Source organism: Salvelinus sp. IW2-2015, linkage group LG16 (genome assembly GCF_002910315.2).
Source record: "Salvelinus sp. IW2-2015 linkage group LG16, ASM291031v2, whole genome shotgun sequence".
Taxonomy (NCBI): Eukaryota; Metazoa; Chordata; class Actinopteri; order Salmoniformes; family Salmonidae; genus Salvelinus; species Salvelinus sp. IW2-2015.
Window position 1 is genome coordinate 20,129,052 of NC_036856.1, and position 20,097 is coordinate 20,149,148.

The window sequence follows — 20,097 nt, forward strand, 5'->3', positions numbered from 1 at the left end:
TATGAGTGACTCAAACATAAGATCAATGGCCCGATGCCATGACATTTGAATTGTCTAGTTATTTTGGTGATAATTTTTTTAAACAAAGTGTGTATACAAAAATTATAGCTCCATTATCTTTTCTACATACTTTACATCTGGTTTAAGTTGTTTAATTAAAATTAACACTGAAAACATTTTTTATTAAGAGAGAGAGCAAGATTTTTGTATATATCTTTGAGGGGCAACAACGATTTAGCAGGGGCAGCCCACCACTGCTAAATGCATATAGGGAAAACACTGAACAGAATAGATTATGGTGTTGTCTACATGGCAGTCCCCCCACCCAACCACGTTCAACCCTCAGATCGAGCTGCAGCTGAGACTGTAATAAGTAAAAAGAGGGGCAAATAGGAAGCCAGTGGGCCCAGTATGAATATTTAATCTGCTACCAAATCCAGTGTTTGGTTTCAGATAGAGAAAATGAGCATGACCCGTTCCCAACCCCCACTACACAAACACATTTCTCCCCAATGTTGCTTGCCAATTTGTCCTCAAACAGCTTTTCGGACATTTAGAAAGTCACTGGCTGTGTGGACCTGATAGATGGGCAATCTTGGAGAAGAGAAATTATAACTACCAACTCTATTGAGGTGCTGCAGTAAGCAAACAATGCACCACAGCTGTGTGTAAAATTTGAGCATTCATGTAGAATATTGATATGAATTCCTATTGTAGCAACATGGCTGAGCAAAACTTTGATTGCAGTTAGCGTTTATTAGAGTTGTATAGTCAATTAAAATATTAAAAATGTTCCTACTCAGTGATGGCGGTTATGTTTTATAAGAACTAATATCAATCAAACCTTACAACTATCCTACTGGTAGAAGGCCATATCTTGAAGATCTTTCAGCACTGACAGGACATTATGTGAAGAGAGAGGGAGACCCACCTCCTGTATGGTTCTGCTGCCAGGGAAGTTGAGGTTGTAGTCTCTCTGGGCTTCACGGTGGCTGATGACGAGCAGGAAGTTCTGATTTAATGACTCCTGAAGAACGCTGGAGAAGGAGGAACAAATAAAACAAGAGTCAAGTGGAGAACAAGCTGAGACTAGTCAGACACTTATCCCTGCAGTGAGATGACTTCCTGCGTCTCCCCTGGGGCTCGTGCCCACTCCTCCGTCTCTGTCCAGACAGGCCTGGTGCCGGGTCCCTCTTCTGCGCAGCAGCCTGCTCCCTGAGCCAGCATGGGGTGGTCAGGACACGGGGCCACAGCAGTGACATCAACATTGCTGGTCTGGCAGACAAGTCAATGTATTGATTTGTCAGACTGACTTTTCTCAAAGTTGCTCCTATACATTGGGCCAGAGTGGTTTTTAATAAGGGCAGACAAGTGGAGAGTTCTAGGCCCTAGCTTGCAGCTATGAACAATGACTGAGGATGTGTACAGTACAGGAAGACACTGTGTGCTTCACAGAGAGATTAAAGTTTTGGACYCTTCACTTATAATAAACGTTGAGGTTAAGTAGCGGTTTGAGCAAACGCTCAGTCTGTGTTCGTGAATATGAATCGGAAGCTTAGTCCAAGCCAGGCAGTTAATCAGAGCTCAACTCGAAGCGAGGAGGAAAAGGATAGTCGGAATTAARATGTAGCACACATTAATTATGCAATCACTGCCTTAATCTGCGCAGATCTGGACGAGCTTATGTTAACAGAAGCTCAAATTTACTGTAATGACAGCATATTTACATTGACTAAAACTACGAAATCAATATGTAAATGTAATGTTTGTTGTAGCTAACCGGGAAGATTGAAAATGTGTGGTGTGGAAGGACTGGATGCATATGTAATGGGTTGAGCAGGGAGAGGCAGGCAGGAGAGAGGGAGGAATGGGGACTCACATAGGGGACCAAGCTAATATCGGCATGATTTGTTTAGACACAGTCCCGACTGATTCTGGCAGACGAAACAGCAAAGGGGAAAAGTGGGTAGCTGTGTTGTAGCATTACCATAAGCCATTGTGAAGACAGCAATAATAATAAATAATAATATGGGGACTTATGGCTTTACACAGTAAACACTTTGAACGTGAGCGGACTATGTGGCCCATACTGTGAGGCATTTGTCTCCTCTGTTACTTAGCGATTTGGCTTCCAGCAAGTTGGTCGTATTGAGATAAAAGACCTAAGCAAATATAGAGAATTAATATCTTTGCTTCCGGGGTCCTACTACTGACTCAACAAAGTGCTTTCAGCTCCTCTCATGATGTCCTCTCTACACTTGACTCCCATCAGGCTGTCCTGCGCCTGAGCATTTGCGCCAGCCGTCAGTGACCTCTATACATGGAGGCACCGGGCCGTGTCCTCTCAGGAGTACTTGACACGGCATGAGGTGTTCTGAGTAAAATGTCACTTAACTTTATAGACAAAAAAATAAACAAGTTTTGCAGGGGAGGAGCAGTCTCAACAGATTGGTTTCATTCTGAGATAAGCCTCTGAGAGTCCCCAGGCACAGAGCAGACACACAGACCTTATTAAAATAGCCCTGCCAGAGAGACACACACTTTTCCCTTTACGTTAGAACACCACACACACTGACCATCTCATCTGTGATGTATGATCTAAAGAGGTCAAACTACAGGCAGACATGCATAACRATCCTACCTCCACATTCTGTATCTGCAACATAATAGGCAAATACGCAATCTCCCATGATCTGGTATGTCTTGGTCTGCCATTTTGTCTCAAGACCAATCAGCATACTAATTGTTAATAATTTCCACTGATTTTTGCCAGCCAGCATCTGAGGCATCAGTATCTCTGAGGGGATAACAAACTGGGGAGGGAGGGACGCTGCAAATTAATTCCAAATGTCTAATAATCCATTTGTATTTCACATTCAGAGTTCAAATTAAAATAACCTTCAATAAAACACACTTCCTGGAAGCAACAGAAATAGATGAGTCGCATTAATATATAAATCAACCTACATTATTTATGCAAGAGATTAGCTCCATCTAGATACCCTCCTGTATTAACCGTCTGTCAACACAGACACCGGGAAACGTTTGTTTGGCTCAGGAGTGGATCTCGGTAACTACCTTGGAGGAGGGAGCGCTTGTCTGAAATCTCCAAAGCCTCCCAATTTATTTAAAATCAAACAGAGGATTGACTGAGTGGGCCTGGTGATATGGATAACTATTTGATTAGTCTGTTTGGTTTAGGTGTGCAGAGATGTGCTTTGAAGTAATTGCCTACTGTGGCTTTTATTTGTTAAGTTATGTCCCATGTTCAGAAACTTCTCCCAATTATTACAAAGGAATAGGAACTAAATCAGAGGTAAAATGTTATTTTAAACTCAAGCAATGAGTATATTACATATGGACACAAGTACTCCTTGCATAGTAATACACACACAAACATCCCAGTGAAGTACTAAATACTGAAGGTCTATTCCAGCAAGCAATCAATATGATTATTTTGGAATAAATAAATTGCCACCAAACATAATTGCCTTCCATAACTTAAGGCAATAGATAAATAGTAAAATGTGTTAATGACATATACTAATCATAATTGATTTAGCCTACGTATTATTTCCTARAAAGTTTCATTTCAATTAGAGTTAAGCAGGCTTGAACGCACCCTCTTCAGTACAACTCAGAAGAGGCTACTGTACATCTTGGTTGTTCCCTGTGATTTAAAAAAGGTGGTACCCAAGCTAGCCCTGCTAGTAGTGCCCTGTTTCAGCAGGTATTAGTACAGGGTTTGTCAGAGCGGTGGGATGGCAGCTCTCTGACCGCAGCAGACTTCCAGCTCTGTGAATGCGCTGCAACGGTTATTTTTAATGCCGCTGTGCTAACAGCTTGSCTGCCCTCCCTGTAGGAGGCCTGCTCCTCTGAGCGGTGTTATCTGTCACCCTCTTCCAGCAGCAAAGATCACAACAGGGTCGCCACACACCCTCACCAAAATAGTTTATGGAGGATAATGAGCACCTAACACTGAAAATGATAGCACTAAGAAAATTGTACCACTAAGAGACACTGCAGTGGCCATGGTTATCCAGAAAATAGCCATTAGCTGCCTGCTACACAGTCAAACCTCTACTTACTGGTTGTCAAAGACGCASAGCCAACGGCAGCAGTAGCCTTCTCTCTTTTTGGAACTCAACACCCTACATATTTGTGAGATATTATAGAACCCTAACCATACAAGGCATTGCAATATTTGACCCGTGTCGGTATCTGGCCGTTTCTCTGTGTTTGATTCAATGGGTTCTGAGATGAACACGGGGGAAGAAACATGAGACCAGCTGTATTGACTGTTGTCTTCCTGTCCGACACACGTCGGTGCACAATGACTGCTGTAGAACCAGAGTGACTCTTCATAATGCATGGCAGTGCAACGCGTCCATCTCCTCAGCAACCCCTCTGGGCCCGACAGTCTCCCTAATCAACACAGATAATTACACAGACACATCCCCTCCTGTTACAACRGACAACAGACACACTCCAACAGCACTTCAGCTCATCAACAATTACAGGAGCAATGCCTTAGTGCCTTTCACACCGTTCTCGCTCTACATTCGGGGAATTCMGAATAGGATGTTGCTAAAGTATGCTCAGATAAAGATTGAACATGTGTACAGCGTACCAAATATTGACAAGCCTTATTAGTGTGGTTTGTTGCCATYCTGGTGAGCAGATGTAGCAGAGAGAATTATTACAGTGAGTGGGATTTCGTTATTAGTATGAACTTTACCTGGCTGATACAGATGAAATATCAGATCAGTGACAAAACCAGCCTTCGTGACAGGATTATAGCTCAATGATGAATATTATGACATTTTAGAAGGAGACATGGCTAAAGCCTCATTGGATTCATAAAGCTTGGTAGAATGACCTTCTAGAGTGGCTTAATGGATCCTCCTCATTGAAATTCAAATTTCTCTCAAAATTACAGAAGTGAAAAAGCTGCTCTACTATTTGTATAGGAAGAMAATATTTTCAGCAACAAAATAAAGACTGGAAATAGCAACAAATACAGCAATGAAGAGCATTATTTACATTACACAAAGAATATTTCAGTAGGATTTCAATTCAAATGTCAAAATAAATTACAGAAGCCTTCTGTGCACAAGGGCCAAATATCTTTGTAAATATTCAAATTGGAAGCTATTGTACAATATTCATGGCATATATTCCATAAACTATTTTTTAAATGACTAGGTGTACAGTGCCACCTAGTGTTCAACCCATATGAAAATGGCTTTGTTGGCAAAGTGGTGCAGTCCTGTTGATTTACCAGTCCTTTTGATGTTGGTAAAAATCAATTCTGCTGCATATTGAGGTACTGGAGGGTATTGGGTAAACAGTGTCAGTTACCTGCTGGGAATTGTTTGCTGAATGTGACTCAAAACAGGAAACAAAAGATGAGTGTAAGTGAYTCAAGTTGGGTACCTGTTTTGGCTGGTGCTGGCAGTGGGTGCGATATCTGGGGTCAGCACATACAGGCTGTTGTTCTTGGGCAAGTGTAAACTTCGCAGAACCGTCTGAGGACACAGGGACAGACCAATAAATAATACTAAGTGGTACTTTATCTATCCCCACTAGATGGGTGTGAGTGACATTTATGAAACCTCATCCGATGTGAAAAATAAAAGATAAAACTAAAAAGGTGGCAAAGAGATGCTTTAAACATGCTAATTTCAAGAGGTATTACATTAACCAAAACAATTGTTTTGAGAGAAATACTCACAATGTCAGATACGTCTCCACTTTTCCAACCCTTTAACTGCATTTTTGATATGGGGACCTGAAGCTCTGTCTCAAGAATATGTTTGATTTCCCCTACAAACAATAAAAGGAAGAAACAAGTTGTAGTACTATYAACAGGCAGTTAGACATATCCCCACCATAAGATGGTAGTAATAGATGAGAAAACCTGTTTTCAAAGCAAAGTACAAAATTCATTGTGTATTCATGAAATTTTACACCTTACAAGCGATTTACATTTGAGTAAAACATTCGTAATACACACTTCCACTACCTTATCTTCACAACATAAATTGCTTCAACACTGGGTACAAGTGTGTAGAMTCTGAGAAAGGGTTCAAAGTCTAAAAACGAAAGCACTATACCTAGGTGTTGTATTGACCAACATCGCTCCTTTTACCAGAAACCCARAATATTTTAGATTCTCAGTAACACCACATCTGTAACACCCACATTTTCTCTGAGTAAGCAGTAAGGGTGTGTGATGTATTGTATTTATTATGGATCCCCATTAGTTCCTGCCAAGGCAGCAGCTACTCTTCCTGGGGTCCAGCAAAATCAAGGCAGTAATAAAAACAAAAAGTTTTAATTACAAGACATTCACAACAGATTAATGATGAGTAGGCCCGTAGTGGAATATTAGTGTAGGAACCATAGTATGAAGAGTAGTGTATGGTGAGCGCATCTCCTCACCAACTGCGCTGCCCTCCTCTACGACCACTTCCACAGTGCGCTGGCGGTACTCCACCCGGAAGTTGAGCAAGCGTGGCTGCCGCTCCACAATGTGTCGAGAGGGGAGGACAGGGCAGAAGGCTGAGGAGGAGGATGGCGGAGAGGAAGACGATGAGGTGGCTGGTGGGGCCACTGCTGCCTCTGCTGTTGCTGCTTGGCTGTGAGGCCCATAGATGTTGGCCTGGGATGACTCGCTGGGGAAGTTTTTGTGGGTTCAGACAGTAAGCAGAGGTTCAGAAAACGTCAACACAGGGAGCATCATGTAGTGCAGTTCAATATCATATTGAATTGTATACAGAYTTTAGTGTGTCTATAAAAGTAGAAAGTCTACCACCAAAATAGTGTAATTCTCAGACTAGACCCTACATGTGCAATTTTACTCAACACCATTGAAATGCAAAAACAAAGCAAAATATTTCAGTAAACTCAAACATTTAGCCTATGCAGATTTTACTGGGTTTCTGAATACTTTATCCACTGCAGGAAAAAAAATATTGTCCACTAAATAGGCTAAAGCAGGGGTGTCAAACCAGGGGTCCGATCCAGCCCACGGGTAGTTTGAGSAAAAAAACACAAAAAACTCATACTTTAAAACGCCTAAAAACCAAATAGAAACTGTGCAGACGTGATAAAGGACATACATTCTTAAGGCTTCTTGACTGTGTCCAGCAAACTAATAAATCACAGATATGAAAGATAGACAGAGAGCATCGAAAAATTCCCAAAAACGATGGGTAGAAGACTATATAATACATTTTCAGGCCGGCCCTCCGGACCTCATTGAAACCCCTGGGCTAAACCTTAGAAATAGCTTGAATATGATTTTTTAAAATAATTTTCATGCTTGTTGCTTCTTCCCCATCACAAATGATACAAGCAGCACTGAACAGAAATATTCAAAATCCACAAAATACCCACAGCCCCCTTCTGAGGCAGCAACAAGAGCCTCTCAGCAGCAATACAAACAGTTTCAGAGTCAGTGTAAACAGGCTTTAGTGGATAATATGGGCAGGGCCCAACAGATGCTGAATTGTCTGCCACAGAACAAATTCAGTCTTATTTTGCTGCAGAGGCCAGAGACACAAAACATCTTTTTTTCTCAGCCTCTCTCCATGTCTAAAGCCTGAATTCCCTTGAGGCTCTGTCCCACACGGCAGTAAATAATGTATTTTCTCTCTCCCAACCCGAACAAAGACGCTTCTCTTTTCCTCGTGGGTCAGCACATATCGTGCTGGGAGGGAGAGCAGGGTCTTGCACAAAGGCTGTATTTATCCAACCTGATTACAATACCAAAAAGGTTAAAGACGTTGGGGGTTCTGAGGGCACGTAGGAAATCATTAGAGATCAATGTTCCATGATAATGGCATAAAAACAACATACCGTACACAGAAACCACTTGAGGCTTGGATTCACCCACAGCTAAGAATTAGGCCTACCATCATAGGCAGGTGGAAATGACGGTTCAGGGAGAGCAGCGGCTTGCTGTTGGCCATATACAAGGGTCTAACCCTCTAAGGCTGCATGGACAAACACCTGTCCTACAGAGATCTGCACAGGTGCATAATGACCTCTTATATACTAAGAACCACAGAATAAGAAGTCTACAAGCATGGATGTTAGGAAAATAAGATCAAGTCATAATCAGCTATGCAGTAAGCATTTACATATAGACAGAAAACAAACTAACAGTTTCAGGTAACTCACCATTAGCTAGTAAATTCAGTGAGTGAAAAGGAGGTTCAGTGAGTGAAATAACAGCCAATACCGCAAATAAACACTTCCTGTACCTATACAAATTAGAAACCTAGAGTGCACTGAAATTTCAGTTTCAGTATCTTGGTGCAAAACTGTTATACACAGTTGATTGTCATTCATATCCATCATAGAAGATGTTGGTGTGTTTGAGTTGTACTCTCATCAGGGGTGCAGACAACCAAAGAAACCATAACATGGTCTAACAAAGAGGACATGCTACGCAATTTCTTAAACAGGATGAAAAAAGCAAAGTCAGAATTCACCCTAGACGGTAGGCTATACATTTCCCTTGCAACGTGATGGAAGGTTTTTGTAAGCATTCTAAACTACAATTTGAAACTTGGCACATTGATACCGAGGATCGTTGACTATTATGAGTGTTAAAAAMAATACAAACGGTTGTTCCATGGCATACATCTAGATGGCACTCTCCACCTAGTCAGGAGGCAGGCTTGGGGATAAGAGCAGGCCTCCAGCTGGCTCCGGTCACCTCAATGGAGCCGTTTACTGAGGAGGAGTGCCATCCTACGAGAGCAGCCTGGTGCCAGCCAGTATACGGGCTGACTGCAAGTCACACAGCCAGGCTCCATTCATAATTATGTGTGCCCTTAAGAAACCATGTTCTCATGCCCAAAGTCTTCAGAAACTCGCAAAATAAACCGTTTAACAGAATGTGCCCAGTCAATGTATTTGTTCTTCAGGCCAGTGTATTCATGAGTTCGGACTGACCGTTGAGAAAAAACGTGAGCCACAATGCCTTTTTCTCAGTAGCTGTTTTAATTTCAGTTTTTGGGAAGATATTCCTCTCTATGTTCTTTCACATAAAAACACTTTTGCTTCTGTTGATACTCTATACTCAAAGACCATACCAAATACTATCAGAGTTATATTTTTCTGCCTACCACTGAAATGCAGTAATTCAAAGCAATGTCAAGCCTACAACTTTGAATATCACTTCAAACTATAACCACCCCCACAGTCTTTCGCTTGATATTGCCCAGCTATGGGCTACCAATCTGGTTGTTTGATTACTACCTAATTTGGTGTTCAAATCTTGACTGAATAACTACATGACACTGAGCTTTGTGGGGGAAATGAGATCCAAAGCCTCAATTTCATGCACTGATGATCACAATTTTTTCCATCATGTCAGTTTGTGCCTACTCAATAGGCTTTGTACAAGAACTACATATTCAAGAGGTCAAGTGACTGATTTAGCCATTGATTACTACATGTATTGTGAATCTTCTGAACACCTCAATCGTCATCAGGCCACAAGGTTATTGCTGTTTTAAAACATAAAACCTAGCTCTTGACAACTAGGCCGACAGACGAGACCACAGCTGCACTTTATAAAGTGATATAAATTGAAAAAATTTTTTTGCAGGAGCATGAACAAGTAACCACCATTGCTCCAAAATGTGCTTTCACTGCGAGTTCTAGATACTACATTTCTATAACCTCTAGCAGAACCTGCATTGTTTGCCATTTGGGGTTTTAGGCTTGATATTCAGGTCAACAAAACAAGGTTCTTGGCCTTGCCCACACCTGTGCTTACATAAAGTACATGAAGAGCATGTGCTATGGTAGTTTTCTATTCTAGCTTGTGAATTGAAATGAGAAATAAAGTTGATTTTCGTTTGTTTCTGTGTAGCAGGTAGAACATCACATTGACGGCGACGCGTTTTTGCATATGACACTATGCCATATGGTTCAGAGGGGTTGGGTTAAATGCGGAAGATGCATTTCAGTTGAATGCATTCAGTTGTACAACTGACTAGGTATCCCCCTTTCCCTTCCCTTATACTTACCTCCTGTGTACAAGTTGTGCACCCTATTTTGGTTAACATATGACTTTTTGCAATATGGTCAAAACATTAGTTTGATGGGATGTTTAGAAAATGCAGAGTGAACACTTGATTCACTTCTGAAGATGCAACAGTCATTTCTGGCATATTACCTTTGCAAGATCCCATTCTCTTGTGGCATCACACCATTGATGGCTGCCTGTAAAAAGAGAAAAGACCATGGAATAAAATGTGTCGCAAAGTATTACACTCTTGAGAGCATGCATGTTCAAACACTGATAATCAACAGTAAATGTTCCCATAACTATCTACTGCCAGTTCCTGCCAATAGAACTACAGTCATTTGAATTTCAAAGGCAACTTTTGGTAGCCATACGAGTGGCTATGAGTGTCTCTACAGCAAATATAATTCTGAAATGAATGTTACTGTACAGGATGATAGTCAGACACATGCACAGACACAGCTAGGATGATAGTCAGACACATTAGGTATAGGCTATAGGCATGCATTGATGGGCTATTCTTTTTTCTGTTAAAACAATTCGATTTTTATCATATTTGGACTGAAAGCAAAGGGAATGTAATGCAAGCAAATGAGGGGGCACTGGTGCACAAACGATGATATGACATTCACACGAGAACAGATCATTAAATGAGAAAGGAGGTTGAAGTATGTCGTTGGCCTCAATTTTTTTTAAACCGTGAAACTGATTTAGGGGAACTGTTGAGGACACAGACCAGCGAGAGGACAATACTTGCAATGAGTTTATTAGGGGCCCATTGTTAGGAGACCTATTGAGATGAGTGCTCTAGAACACTTGGAAATGTCCAGCAGTGTRTCCAAACATTGCAAAATGTACCATCAACTAAAAAGTACATGAACATAAAATAATTTTAAATTGACAAAAATACCAGAGAAAATTGTAATTGTGAAAACTTGGCAAGTATTTTAAGAAAAGTTTGTAAGTAGGTCTACTAGTGAAGCCACAAATCCATGAGAAAGGGCCACCGAGTATTTAACACTTGTTCGCTGTCCTGTCCCAACACACAGGTTTCTTTTGTACATTTTGCTCAACCTAACAGCACCGAAAAGGAACTGCAAGTCATCACATTTACAGGTGCGTTTAACCACTGCTTAGGCTCTGCTTGCTTGCTTTGAAAAGCTGCCAGCACAAGAACAGCGCTCTGCTAAATATAGCCCACCCCATCCAACACACACTATGATAAAGGGTTACATTGTGGATATAAAGTAAAACCGTTTCATACCGCTCCTTTAAATTTTAAACTTGAAATCAAAACTGACAGAATACTTTCTTTATACGCCCATTAAAGAGGGGTGGTAGGTAGCCCAAATGATGTCTCACTGATAAACGGAGACACATGGCAATGATGGTGCATTGTTGATTGAAACGTCACAATCAAGGTGACAATACATCTCAGTAATAAGTGTCCCATTTTAGTTCAAATAGGAAGCAAACAAATAGACTGTGTGCTTTTAGCAGCTATGCTTTTTGCTTCTTTGGTCATTTGAATTGGCTTACAAGTTGAAGTAACTAGCAAGCACCAGTGCTCACAGTTGTACTGTAGTATGATTTGGTCAGGTTCACCATGTAGACTAAGCTTTGGTGGATGACAGGAGTAGAGTTGTGAATTAGGCCTACCTAGGCCTTCAATTTATATAAATAGGTCTTCATTTAAAAAAATGTATCTCAGCATACAGTAATTGGAGTATCACTAGACATTATACAAAATAATTAAATAATGGTTAGGCATAATATTCTAGAAACGACAACATTAGTTCTTTCAGCGTAAAGCACATACAGAAATCTATAACTCACATTACACAAGGGTACGTGCAACACTAAAGCAAGGTCCCCAATAGGCGGTCCGGTGATTTTAAATTGGCATCCCGAGTTTTCGGAAATATAATTTTTTCGTATAATTTGTTGTTGGACATAAGACTATAATATCACCAGGAAATCTACTCAGTGATTTTAATTTAGGAGATCTGTTCAAGTATTCAAACGCATAAATAGAGGCATACGTGATCGTATTCCAATGTAATCAAGGTCTGATTCTGTTTTTGTCAAATATTATATCCATTTGGGACGGTTGCGATCAAATTTGCTCTGTACAATTTATTTAGAACTCTAACTAGGTTTCCACACAACCTATTTATGCGAGTAAAGTACAAAAATATCACGACAGGCCTGATGGAAATAGCAAATTCATCTGTAAACTTTGCAAATGGCAACAAAAAACAGGCTAGACAATGTGGGATCTTTTGGGGTSAAACATTCATTATGTGAGAAATGGCGGCGGAAATGTCTATATAAGTATTCAGACCCTTTACGCAGTACTTTGTTGAAGCACCTTCGGCAGCGATTACAGCCTCGTGTCTTCTTGGATATGACACTACAAGCTTGGCACACCTGTATATTGGGAGTTTCTCCCGTTCTTCTCTGCAGATCCTCTCAAGCTCTGCCAAGTTAGATGGGGAGCATAGCTGCACAGCTATTTTCAGATCTCTCCAGATGTTTGATCGGGTTCAAGTCCAGGCTCTGGCTGGGCCACTCAAGGACATTCAGAGACTTGTCCCGAAGCCAACTCAATGCAGGAGTGGCTATGTGCTTAGGGTCATTGTCCTGTTGGAAGGTGAACCTTCACCCCAGTCTGAGGTCCTGAGCGCTCTGGAGCAGGTTTTCATCAATGATCTCTGTACTTTGCAGCGTTCATCTTTCCCTCGATCCTGACTAGTCTCCCAGTCCCTGCAGCTAAAAAACATCCCCACAACATGATGCTGCCACCACCACACTTCACCGTAGAGATGGTGCCAAGTTTCCTCCAGACGTGACGCTTGGCATTCAGGTAAAAGAGTTCAATCTTGGTTCCATCACACCAGAGAATGTTGTTTCTCATGGTCTGAGAGTCCTTTAGGTGCCTTTTGGCAAGCTCCAAGCCTTTTACTGAGGAGTGGCTTCTGTCTGGCAACTCTACCATAAAGGCCTGATTGTGGAATGTTGCAGAGATGGTTGTCCGTCTGGAAGGTTCTCCCATCTCCACAGAGGAACTCTGGAGCTCTGTCAGAGTGACCATCGGGTTCTTGGTCATCTCCCTGACCAAGGCCCTTCTCCCCCGATTGCTCAGTTTGGCAGGGCAGCCAAATCCAGGAAGAGTCTTGGTGGTTCCAAACTTCTTCCATTCAAGAATGATGTAGGCCACGGTGTTCTTTGGTACTTTCAAAGCTGCAGAAATGTTTTGGTACACTTCCCCAGATCTGTGCCYCGACACAATCATGTCTCGGAGCGCTACGGATAATACCTTTGACCTCATGGCTTGGTTTTTGCTATGACATGCACTGTCAACTGTGGGATCTTATACACACAGGTGTGTGCCTTTCCAAATCATGTCCAATCAATTGAATTTACCACAGGTGGACTCCAATCAAGTTGTAGAAACATTTCAAGGACGTTCAATGGAAATAGGATGCACCTGAGCTCAATTTCGAGTCCAATAGCAAAGGGTCTAAATACTTATGTAAATAAAAGGTTTATTTTTTTTATAGAAGGTGCAAAAATTCCAACATAAACTGTTTTCACTTTGTCATAATGAGTATTGCGCATAGATTGATGAGGATGTTATTTTATTAAATCAATTATAGAATAAGGCTGTAAAATAACAAAATGTGGAAAAAGTCAAGGGGTCTGAATACTTTCCGAATGCACTGTAATAAACATCAAATCAAAGTAAACTTGGAGTCCCGCGATGTGTGGTCCTCCCACAACAACTCGGGAAAGCATGCAGTAACTTGGTTACAGATTAAATAAATTATGATAAACTTCACAGGGTGGTGAAAGTGCACGGTGATTCGCTTGATGCTCCTTTCCAATAAATTTTGAGGGTCTTACTCTGGTCTGGTGACATGATGATCAATGTTTGGCTGCAGTTTGACAAATAAAAATAATCCTGCTCTTTTGATCATAATAATCTCATAATGTAGGCAACGCCCACACCGCATCTGCGAGCTGTTGGCTAGAGACCACGTGCCATCTGCGTGTGAACGTGCCTTAGGCATGCTGCAAGGAGGCATGAGGACTACAGATGTGGCCAGGGCAATACATTGCAATGTCCGTACTATGAGACGCCTAAGACGGCGCTACAGGGAGACAGGACGGAGAGCTGATCGTCCTCGCAGTGGCAGACCACGTGTAACACCTGCACAGAWTCGGTACATCCGAACATCACACCTGCGGGACAGGTACAGGATGGCAACTGCCCGAGTTACACCAGGAACGCACAATCCCTCCATCAGTGCTCAGACTGTCCTCAATAGGCGAAGAGAGGCTGGACTGAGGGCTTGCAGGCCTGTTGTAAGGCAGTTCCTCACCAGACATCACCGGCAACAACGTCGCCTACGGGCACAAACCCACCGTCGCTGGACCAGACAGGACTGGCAAAAAGTGCTCTTCACTGACGAGTCATGGTTTTGTCTCACCAGGGGTGATGGTCTAATTCACGTTTATCGTTGAAGGAATGAGCGTTACACCGAGGCCTGTACTCTGGAGCGGGATCGATTTGGAGGTGGAGGGTCCGTCATGGTCTGGGGTGGTGTGTCACAGCATCATCGGACTGAGCTTGTTGTAATTGCAGGCAATCTCAACGCTGTGCGTTACAGCGAAGACATCCTCCTCCTCCATGTGGTACCCTTCCTGCAGGCTCATCCTGACATGACCCTCCAGTATGACAATGCCACCAGCCATACTGCTCGTTCTGTGCTTGATTTCCTGCAAGACAGTAATGTCAGTGTTCTGCCATGGCCAGCGAAGAGCCCAGATCTCAATCTCATTGAGCACATCTGGGACCTGTTGGATTGGAGGGTGAGGGCTAGTACCATTCCCCCAAAAAATGTCCGGGAACTTGCAGGTGCCTTGGTGGAAGAGTGGGGTAACATCTCACAGCAAGTACTGTCAAATCTGGTGCAGTCCATGAGGAGGAGATGCACTGCAGTACTTAATGCAGCTGGTGGCCACACCAGATACTGACTTACTTTTGAACCTCCCCCTTTGTTCAGGGACACATTCCATTTCTGTTAGTCACATGTCTGTGGAACTTGTTCAGTTTATGTCTCAGTTGTTGAATCTTATGTTCATACAAATATTTACAKATGTTAAGTTTCCTGAAAATAAACAGTTGACAGTGAGAGGACGTTTCTTTTAGTGCTGAGTTCATAATGAAAACACTATTTTTTTATTTTTTTTTGAGAATTTAACCACCTAAGTCATTTTTATGTGCAGCGCGTTGTCACACACAGCCTTTAATGCGCAAAAAGTACATTTGAGGGAAACATCTGATGGGAAAAAAACACATTGTTTTAATGCGGATTTCAGAATATTTGCATGGAAATCTTTGCCAATTGGATAGAAAACTAGCTTCTGTTCTGGCCCCAGACCATCTGCTCAAAGGAAAAAAATAGGCCCACGGCTGTGATTGGGGACCAATGAGGTAAAGGCTATAGTCACTACAGTGGCCAGGTTGTTTAACAATTTTAATAGCAAAATAAGTATATAATATATTTTCAATTTAAAAGAAGAAAATGTCAGGTTTGTATGACCTGATGTGTGAACTTACCACTAAATCCCAATTATTGAGTTCTAAGAGCGTGATTGCCTCTGCAATGTTGTCAATGCCAGTGCAAGCCTGTAAGAAAAACAGAAGAGATAATGTACATAAAACACAAGGACCAAAGGAAAGTGTAATTGAGCATTTATGATGCTGCCCGAAAATACCAGCATTATAGATTTGATTCCTGCATTTGCAACATATACTGAATGTGCCACTATGACCTGTTCTGTAGCCTAAGTCACTTTGGATAAAAGCTACTGGTAAATAAACCAAGGCCAACTTTGAAATGTTCTTAGAAACTGATGAGTTTTAGAAGATTTGTTTGTTGTCCCTTGGGCTCGTGCAGTGGAGGAGATCTTCGTGGGCTATACTCAGCCTTGTCTCAGGGTAGTAAGTTTGTGGTTTGTTGATATCCCTGTAGTGGTGTGGGGGCTGTGCTTTGGAAAAGTGGGTGGGGTTATATCCTGCCTGGTTGGCCCTGTCTGGGGGTATCGTTGGACGGGGCCACAGTGTCCCCCGACCTCCCCGTCTCAGCCTCCAGTATCTATGCTGCATTAGTCTGTGCCAGGGAGCTAGTGTCAGTCTTATATCTGGTGTAATTCTCCTGTCTTATCTGGTGTCCTGTGTGAATTTAATTATTCTCTCTCTAATTCTCTCTCCCCCCAGAGGACATGAGCCCTGGGACCATGCCTCAGGACTACCTGGCCTGATGACTCTTGGCTGTCCCCAGTCCACCTGGTCGTGCTGCTGCTCCAGTTCCACCGGACACGCTACCTTGTACCAGATCTGCTGTTTTCGACTTTCTACCGCACCTGCTGTCTCGACCTCTGAATGCTTGGCTATGAAAAGCCAACTGACATTTTCTCCTGAGGTACTGACCTGTTGCACCCTCTACAACCACTGATTATTATTTGACCCTGCTGGTCATCTCTGAAGATTTGAACATCTTGAAGAACAATCTGGCCTTAAAGGCCGTGTACTCTTATAATATCCACCCGGCACAACCAGGTTTCTTCCTAGGTTCCTGCCTTTCTAGGGAGTTTTTCCTAGCCACCATGCTTCTACATCTGCATTGCTAGCTGTTTGGGGTTTTAGGCTGGCTTCTGTATAGCACTTTGTGACATCTGCTGATGTATTTATAAAGCCCATTTTACATTTGATTGATATTAAAATATTGGGTTTATAGCTAACTTTCAAAAAGTTCCACATTCCAAATGTTCCTAATGGACAGTGAGCTTAAAGTACACTGCTCGCATAAATTGCCATTATCAATACCATAACACTGAATGATACTGTAATTTACCTGGTATCAACCACCCAAATGAATTACTCTGGTCCTCAATGAATGAGGGTCCTCCACTCAGTATATCACTGGGTGGTTTGATTGACTGGTCATTATCAATATAACGACATGTTTCAGTGGCCTAGAAGTATTTACATTGCACCAACCAACTATGCTCAAGCTGGTATTAGTGCTACATTTAAAGAATTATTTTCCATAATTATTATTTACCTCCATGTTGCCTAATGTGGATTAACGAGGAGCTAAAAAGGAGTGCATGTAGCACTGACAGCTTAAAACTGTGTTCTTCAGTTTTTTGTGGCCCTGTTATTATTCAAAGACCTGTAAGTTGTCAGGATGAGGAGCTCAAGCGTTCAACACTAACGTTACATTTACAGAGCTTGGAAACATGCACGCTAGTGATGTCACTTGATAGTTTAGCTAGCCTACTCAATAGTGACCAAGCAAGTAGTTAGCTACCTAACGTTAGTAGGAGAGTTAAGCCAACACAAGTTAGCTAGCTAACCAACTCGGTTGAGAAKATTTACAATTCATACAGCATATATCTTCGCTGAGAAATGACAAAGCAAGCTAACCGTAGCTATATCGTTTTTAAATTCCTCTATAATTAGCTACGATGAGCCCAGCTTTTACTAACTAGCTAGCTTTTTAGCTAACAACTAACGTTGGTTCGCTAAATTGACGTCTAACAGTACTGTTAGATAGCTACCAGACATACTGGTATATCATATTGCTGACTTCAGATACTTTTGGAGTAGACAGCTTTACGAAATGCTATGCAACAATGTAATTATTTAGTAGCAAACTCGCTCCTGCGTCTAGACGTAACGTTAACTAGTTTTAACGTTAATTAGTAACGTATATGTTCGCTAGCTATCGTGTTAGCTAGCTTGCTAGTAAGCTAATGTGTTTTCCGTGTCAGCTGACGAGACATTGCTGTTGACGTTAACACTGCCTATTGTTTAACGTTAAGGTTCAAGATAATTAAACTAGCAATCTAGATGGTTTTGTATCCTAAGGAAAGTCGGAACCCACCTGAAAGTCAGCAAGAATCATTTCTCTGTCCATGCTATCGGAGGCCATCGCAGTGACTGCTTAAACGCTATTCTTCGTCTAGCTATCGCTTGCTTTCTCGCCTCACTCACTCAAGCAAATGGTGAGTACGATATCATGTAAATATCTGCTTAAGTAAACTCAATACATATATATGCGGCAGCTATTGTAAGTTGCAAATGCCGCACTTTGGGTTGGGTTTTACGACTTAAATGGATTTCAATTCTCTGTTATCGTCACTTTTTTTCTGGTTGGTATTCACGYCTTTGTCTTCTCTTTACGGCAATCGCAAAGTGGGATAACGTAATAGAGATTGATAGAGGACTCATCTTTATATATGTGCCATAGAGCTCGCCAACTTGTAGTCCTAAAACCCGGAAAATAGTTAGGTCTGGTTGTTTCAGCTATCGCTATATGGAAAATTAATGGGGAAATAATATGATTTCGCAATAAACGCAGAAAATAAGGTCTTAAGTTAACAGGCTTAGGAGATCTTATACGTTTTGTTCTATGAGATAATAGTAGCCAGTTAACATGACTATGAATTATGAAGCCTTTATGTGCTTTTTTTAAATAACATACATTCTTCAAAATTCACAAAAACTGATGTTAGCTGATTAACATTATCTCATAGAACAAAACATATAAGATCTCCTAAGCCAGTGTTTAGGCTACCACAGACCTTATTTTCAGTGTTTATCCAAAAACCCTACTGAAACGCCATTCATTTTCTCAATAGGCTTTGTTCAATGAACCATAGCGGAGTTAGTGCCTACAAAAAGACGCCATTACTATTTCTCTATTGTAGACGGGTTGGATGTTTAGCAACACAACCGACTAGTGAGCAACTATGGGGAAAAACAGACAGGGTTGGCTTAGATTATTATTCTGTTATTGACTATATGTTTGTTTATTCCATGTGTAACTCTGTGTTGTTGTTTGTGTTGCACTGCTTTGCTTTATCTTGGCCAGGTCGCAGTTGTAAATGAAAACTTGTTCTCAACTGGCCTACGTTACCTGGTTAAATAAAGGTTAAAAAAAATATATATATATATATATATATATTGCTGACAACATGTAAATTATATTTTGTCTCCAATGTTTATTGAAAACATAAATACATTCGCACAATGAGCGTTTATCTCTCAAATACATCATTACAGTTGCTGGTTAGCTAGCTAGCGAATTTGAGCCATATTAGCATTGACATGAAATCAGCCAAAACACCAAAAAACAAGACATGGTATCAAGAACAATATGAAACTAGCTCAAACGAGTCACTTATGATTCCCCACATGGCAGTTTCTTGTAATTGTTGGTAGCTATCTGGCCATCCAGAATCACAACAACTCCCCATTGAAGCGTGCACATCCTTTTTGTGACGTTGTCAGCTAACCCTTCTACAGTGCCTGTGACAGCATGGGCACAGTGCCATTGAGGCTACAATCRATAGGAATCCCCACCAAGTTGACTGGGCCTACTTTGACTACTTCAAAATGGTGGAAGCATAGTGGAAGTCCTCAATGGCGCTGCCCATGCTAAAACGGCCTCTAGAAGCCTCTTTTATTTTCTATGTATATGGTTCATTTTGCCACAATMTTCAGAATGTTGCAGATAGAATGCAATGTATAAAGCACAAAAAGTCTCCAAGAGGGCTCTCTATCTGCAACATTGTAACTTTGCGCCTTCACTGTATGCACAAAGTTGAACCCTAAACCTCTTAAATGTAAAGTCTCCATATTTGAGGATCCTATTATTTTATTTTTTATTCAATTCAGTCTGGTATGTGAACGGTAGCCCCTATCTGCAAAAGCAGYGTGTCTGCGGAAAGCTGAGTGTCTTGGCTATTGATCTGTGCATAATCTTTGGTGTGACTTACTACCATATATGGGCATACAAATGCCTGTATACAGACCTCATTTCAAGATGACTGCTACCTACATTCAGGTTAGCGCTGTGAAGCATAAACAAAATAAACACGGAATACGTTTATTCACACCGAAAGCCGGGACTCCACAGATAATGAGGATGTCTTATTTGTCTGCCTGTGACCTACCGTTATTGATCAGCAGC

General features: G+C 41.5%; 1 protein-coding gene across 1 annotated transcript in view; it reads right to left on the minus strand.

Annotated features, from left to right (window-relative positions):
• Positions 1 to 18,096, minus strand: part of faf1 (Fas (TNFRSF6) associated factor 1) — a 75,882-nt gene extending 57,786 nt beyond the window's left edge. Inside the window, exons 1-7 of the mRNA XM_024004810.2 lie at positions 18,007 to 18,096; positions 15,675 to 15,743; positions 10,199 to 10,245; positions 6,445 to 6,677; positions 5,735 to 5,826; positions 5,437 to 5,528; positions 932 to 1,037 (exon numbers count right to left, since the gene is read on the minus strand). Coding sequence (XP_023860578.1) covers positions 932 to 1,037; positions 5,437 to 5,528; positions 5,735 to 5,826; positions 6,445 to 6,677; positions 10,199 to 10,245; positions 15,675 to 15,743; positions 18,007 to 18,054 — 687 coding nt within the window. The 5' untranslated portion in view covers positions 18,055 to 18,096. The remainder of the gene's footprint in view (positions 1 to 931; positions 1,038 to 5,436; positions 5,529 to 5,734; positions 5,827 to 6,444; positions 6,678 to 10,198; positions 10,246 to 15,674; positions 15,744 to 18,006) is intronic.
• Positions 18,097 to 20,097: the final 2,001 nt, after the last annotated feature.